Consider the following 6,000-nt stretch of genomic DNA (forward strand, 5'->3'; position numbering starts at 1 on the left):
TAAGAAATCCAGTTGTAGCAGACTTAACTTAAACTTAAAAAGAACTTATAATAAGACTAAACCTTAACATTATAGCATACAGAACGGAACACCACACCAGAGCAAAGAGATAGAAAAGGAAGTGTGTGAAACCCAGGCTCCTCCTGACCTGACTATTATAGTCAGCATGACCTTGACAGAAAGATAACAGAACCAGTTTTAAACCAGCTGTACTCAGCTTCCCAGAAGGAATAACCCAAACATCAGAAACCTGCCTGTTTCTTTCACATAGAAAGAAACCTTCCAGAACACTCTTGAACTAAGTAGAATAGGAAAGATCTCTACACATCAGATCAATACTTTCTGCACTAAGAAATGCAAACTGACAGGTGTCCCCCTGCACTCCCCTCAACTGGCTGGAGACCATGTGAGCCTAGGCAGAAGAACAATAGCCAAAATAGTTGTTGTGTGCCAGAGCTGGAAGCTGGGAAACAAAAACATGTCGTGGACTTTGAGGCTTCTCTGGAAACCTAAAGGGGAAGTAGGACCCATGTGTTAATGTTGTGAACCCCCAAATCCTATATCCAGGTTGTACACATGTGCATATAAAACCATACACCCTAAAGACACCTCAGTCTCCACTGACCTTCATTCCAAGACTTAGGAGCCAACTCCTAGGGACCAAAGGTCTTTTGCACCCCCATAAAATATTTGAGGGAGCTAGCCCCCCCCAAATATTGATTGGCGTTGCCCATTTTATTCAAGTGAGCACCCCTGTTCCAAGGAAGCCAAACCCCGAGTGAGCGCTTGGAACCCCTGGAATCTCTCACTGCTTAGAGATTGGGGTTGTGCATAACATTATGTTTGTAACACCCCAAGATACAGATAGCTAAACACTGGAAGAAACATCTAAGGGAATGAGAAAAAGATATCTGGTATGGAATGTTATTGCAGAAAATGTTTTACAGTTAAAAAAAATTACAAGGAAAAATGATGAGATCATAGGATATGAATAAATTATGGATCCTATGATTATGCTATTAGGAAAGAAAAATGGTGGGCAATATGTTGGCAGTGTCCCCAGATACGGATAGCTAAACACCGGAAGAAACAGCAAATGCCATCTGTGTGGGACTGAGCAAAAGATATTTGGCATAGAATATTAATGCATAAAATATTTTACTATAAAACAATCTGGAATAGTACTGTGATGATGATGATGATGATGATGATGATGATGATGATGATAAAGTCCTTAAAGTGTTTGCATGAATGTATTTTGTATTGGAATTGTAAAACTCAATATAAAATATTTGGAAAGCACTACTGGAAATTAATATAAGATTCAAATTATGCCTAATTTGTAAAAGAAAGAACTGCAGTAGTAAGAATTAATTAATTATAAAGCAATTATGTCTTTATGTTGTATAGGAATGTATTATTTATATAGAGAAAGCCTCTGGTAGAATATCAAGATCGTTTGTGGATTTCTATAAAACAATGTTAATTCGCAGTGTCTTAATGTTGATAGATGACATGAGGATCATTAGTTAGAATGTATAGTTTATTTTTGTTTCTATAAAATAAGACACATTAAAAGCTGGGGAAACAAATAATTCTGCTGCGGCTCTGTTCTGGCTGCTCCCACCTCCAGCATTAAAGGAGAAGAAATGGAGAACGGGGCCTTTTCTAGGATGGCCCCTGCTCTTTGATGCACCCTGTCTAGCTTCTGTCATTGGGTGCCTACATTATTAAGTTGTAGTTGCCAATTCTGCGTGTTCTTGTTTGCTCAAGAGACATGTTTGTTTTGAAACATTTAACTGATTTCCTGCTTTCTGTTTTGTGTATATGTTTGTGTGTTGCTGATTCTGTAATTATTTTTTAATTGTTATATTGAAATGGATGGTTTTAATTATGTTTAAAGCTGCCTTGGAGACCCATGTTGGATAAATATTTAAAAAATGCAATCAAGACTAAATGCCATAAGAGGCCTTGGTTTACACACACACACACACACACACGGTAGGAAAAGCACTCATGCAGAGGAGAATAGTAGCAGATTTTCTGAGCAGAAAGGTTTACTGTGTTAAACCCATAGAAGAAATTTTAGGATGGAACTGGGATGCAATGGGTTAGATCCAGCTGCCCTCTTCCCAGGAAATATTTTACTCTGAATAACTTGGCAGCAGGCAGAACATTCAACAGATGCAGCGTATTCCATCTCTCTGGGTGCCTCCAGACTGCCAGTGTTCTGCAGGAGGGATTCAAGTGCAAAACTTTAGGTTTGTGCCTTTAAAGTAGGTTAAAGCACTCCGTCACCCTAGTACAACAAATCCACAAAACTGGACTTCTTAGAAAGTTGTGGGGAAATGCATTGAAAATTGTGGGGTAAATGAATGATTAACAGGAAGATGTGTACATCAGGATGATTGCTTATTGTCATATAAATGCCTCATGAACAAGTTGGAATAAATGCTGAATAAAAACTGGTCTTGGGAGGAGCCCTGAAAAAAAACCCTGTTTTTAAAAGGACTGGTTTGCAGTACTTAGTGCAAAAGACACTCTTCGTTTTTATCATCTTAATGTTTGCTCTTTGCAGAACTGGCCATGAGCCAATAACAGAAGAAGACGAGAAACCCTTAACTCATGAAGAGCTCAAGCAAAAAATTATGAATGATGTGAGTACAAAAGGCCAGACAGAGTCCTGGATGCAGAGCTAATATTACTATTACTCAGATCGGGGTCTTCTGAAGCAAGTTCCTTACTGGATTATTATTTACATACCTTTTGTGACTGCAGTATATTTATATACAGCAAAATTAATTCCGAACAGCCATACAATAATTTCCTCTTCTGCTTTGCTTTCTGCAACTCTCCTTGCCTCTTGGGGCGGGGGGAGTAGATTAGGCCCCTGCTCTAAAAACATTTTCATGGAGAAGCAGTTTGGCAGTCGGAGTAAACAATCCTCACACAGGGGCAGATATTTTCCCTACCTCTTGGCATATTTATTAGTTTACTTGTCTAAGCCAAAAGGTCATGGCAAAATGCAAATAACTTGAGTCATAAAACAAGCCTGGAGACAACAAAATCCATAGAGCTTTTAAAAAATAAAATCCGAAGGGCAACACAAAATCAAGGCAGGCTGCCCTAAAAGCAATCATGGGTGTGCTTGGATACAAACGTTTAGTGTCCCTTATGGCCCCAAGAAGCAAAGGAAGGAACATTTATCAACAACAGTCTTATCCTTTAATTATTCTTCCCACTGTAATACAGTGGTACCTCGGGTTAAGTACTTAATTCGTTCTGGAGGTCCGTACTTAACCTGAAACTGTTCTTAACCTGAAGCACCACTTTAGCTAATGGGGCCTCCTGCTGCTGCCGTGCCGCCGGAGCACAATTTCTGTTCTCATCCTGAAGCAAAGTTCTTAACCTGAAGCATTATTTCTGGGTTAGTGGAGTCTAACCTGAAGAGTATGTAACCCAAGGTACCACTGTATGTATATCTAAAATAAATGCATGTCCTGCTCCCAGGATTTATCAACTCCTCCATTTCCCTCCCTTCCTCTATTGTCTCCCCTGTTCCACCTTTTAGATAGTGAGTTCCTGAAGGCAGGGACCTGCCCACTTGTACTTCGTATATGCCATGCAGATTGATGGTGCTTCATATAACAGCAACACTTAAACACAAATTCAGGATTTTGCTGTATTTCGCCATCTAGTCAGTAGCAGGTTTTGGGGAGCCCTTGGGAAAGATACTCTCAGCATCCCCCCCTCCTGTGTGGGCCCACCTCCCTCCTTGCCACTGTTACTGCTGCAGCTTCCCCTCTCCTTCCTATGGGCACATCTTGCACAATGCAGGAAGTTGGGCCAGATGGTCCTTTTGGTCCCTTCCAGCTATACAGTTCTATGATTCTATTCTCTGTCAAGAGAGAGAAAGAGCACAGGGCAAGTGGAGATGGACACTTTTCCTTCTCTTTACACTTGTCCTTACTTGCATCTTCAAAAAGGTGCAATGGATTGGCAGCAACAGTGAAAAGGAGGAGCGGGAGGTCTCCAGAGGTTATGGGACTTGGCAGAGGGTCCCCTGCAGGGAACCCAAGATGCCAACCTCTGACACCATACAGTAGCAGTTAAGGCATTCAATAAGTTACTGATCCAGGTATTCTGATCTCAAGAGTCTTGTATGTGACGCCGAAGAGTCTTCCCCTGAGCCTTTTCCACAGATACATGCGGTTACGAAACCATTTCACAAAATTAACTGAGGTTTCTCTTCTCCCGGCCTCCAGATCGCAAGCAAGACAGCAGCGCTTTCCATAAAGAGGAACACACAGCCTGATTTAGCGGATGAACGTGGTGGGTTAAGTTCGGCCAAGAAACAATCTCAGGCCTCTTGACTGGAGTAGGAAGCTATATACGCGGTCTGTGTCCCGTGCCACGCAAAAGACGGAAGCCAAGTTTGCCACTGGCAGGGTTGTGTTACGGTGTGGTCCTGCGCCACTGCCTTTACACCTGTAGCCTCTGCAGCCTTCTTCCCATTTGGGATGATCGGCGTGCTTGGATGTAGCCTCCACCCTGCCGTGGATCTCCAAAGATCTCCCTCCTCCTGGTGCAACGCCCCTCTTCTTGGCTGCTCGCTCGATCAGGACAGATGGACTGTGCCGATGATACATAACACATGGTCCACCATATCAACAACGCTCTTCACTCCCGTGCTGCCCACTTGCTTAAATTCTTCATAATTTGACTCTAGATCCTCTTGCAAAGAGAGAATGCGTCTTTAAAAAAAACACACCTCTGGCTGTTGTCATGGTACATTGACTTGCGACCTCTCTGATAAAGGAGTCTCTGGTTTAGTGAGCTGGCACTTCTAGAAGCCTTCTGGAGCAAGGGGGCCCAGCTCCCTGTCCTAACAGGATTCACCATTGGGCTTAGAAGTAGGTGACTAAAACTCAGCTCTGTTCCCCAGCAGCCATCTTGTGTCAGGAAACCGGCATGTTAGCTCCCTCATGCTATGAATTGCCAGAGTCTAATGAAGTCTCGTTCGCTGTCTTAGACAGAGTGGTTGAGGCCCATGAAGGGTATAAAGTGTCTGCTCTGCTGTGTGAGAGGAAATTGGGTGTGTTCAAAGCATTTGCCACATGTTTTAACTTCTTTTTTTTAAAACCAACTAGCCTGTTCCTCAGAGTGTGTTTTTTACCACATGGGTATCTAAAATGAGACTGTGTCAGTTCCACCCAGAGCACTCGTTTACCACTGCTAAACTGCAGCGTCTTGAGTTTTGAAGATTACATGTAAACGTCTATGCAAAAATTCTGCTTTTTATGGTGAGGAGCAGTTTCCTCAAGGTGTGGGTTGTTGTTTTTTAAGTTCTTTTAGCCCTGATTTTAGAATGAGTGGTGTTTTTTTTTAATCCTCAAAAAGAGTGATACTCCCATCATATTCACCTCACCCAAACCCTCCCCTGCAGTGCCCTCTTCCTACAGTGTCGCCAGAGAATAATCTTGGGGAATCCATTCCTCTCCCAAAGATAATCATCATGGAAAAAATCTCTGTCGTTCCCATGGGTGTGGAATGTGGGAGCGGTGCGTGTTGGGGAGGCCACAGCAGTGGGTGGGGCCTGCCCTCTGATGGGGGCAACTCATGCACAGTCCCTGTGACAAGTGGGGAAAAACTATCGCGTTTTTTGATTATCAGTGTAAATTGGAAACTAAAATGATTAAAATGTTTAACTGGTGAGGTAACGACTGGATTTTTTTTGTGGGGGGGGGGGGGAGAGGGAACTGAACCCAGAGATAGTGTGATGCAGGTTGAATGTGCCTCTGGATGAGGCAGAGGTCTACCATCCATCCAAATTTAAAGAATTTTATCTAAATTCGTCTCCCAGAAATTTGAGACGGTGGGAGGGGAAACACAACAAGAAACAGTAAAGCAACAGGACCTCCAAGGAATAATCTTTTCATTAACGTTGCAGGTGAACTTTGCTAAACAGGCCTTCCTTGTGTGAGTAAAGGTAGCAGAAGA

The 6,000-nt window shown here is 42.6% G+C and overlaps 1 protein-coding gene across 1 annotated transcript in view; it reads left to right on the top strand.

Annotated features, from left to right (window-relative positions):
- ODAD1 (outer dynein arm docking complex subunit 1) overlaps nt 1-5,720 on the top strand; it is a 23,377-nt gene extending 17,657 nt beyond the window's left edge. Inside the window, exons 14-15 of the mRNA XM_083584093.1 lie at nt 2,579-2,657; nt 4,266-5,720. Of these exons, the coding sequence (XP_083440219.1) occupies nt 2,579-2,657; nt 4,266-4,373 (187 nt within the window). The 3' untranslated portion in view covers nt 4,374-5,720. The remainder of the gene's footprint in view (nt 1-2,578; nt 2,658-4,265) is intronic.
- The last annotated feature ends 280 nt before the right edge of the window (nt 5,721-6,000 follow it).

Source organism: Podarcis filfolensis (genome assembly GCF_964270895.1).
Source record: "Podarcis filfolensis genome assembly, chromosome: 13".
In the NCBI taxonomy this organism is placed as follows: domain Eukaryota; kingdom Metazoa; phylum Chordata; class Lepidosauria; order Squamata; family Lacertidae; genus Podarcis; species Podarcis filfolensis.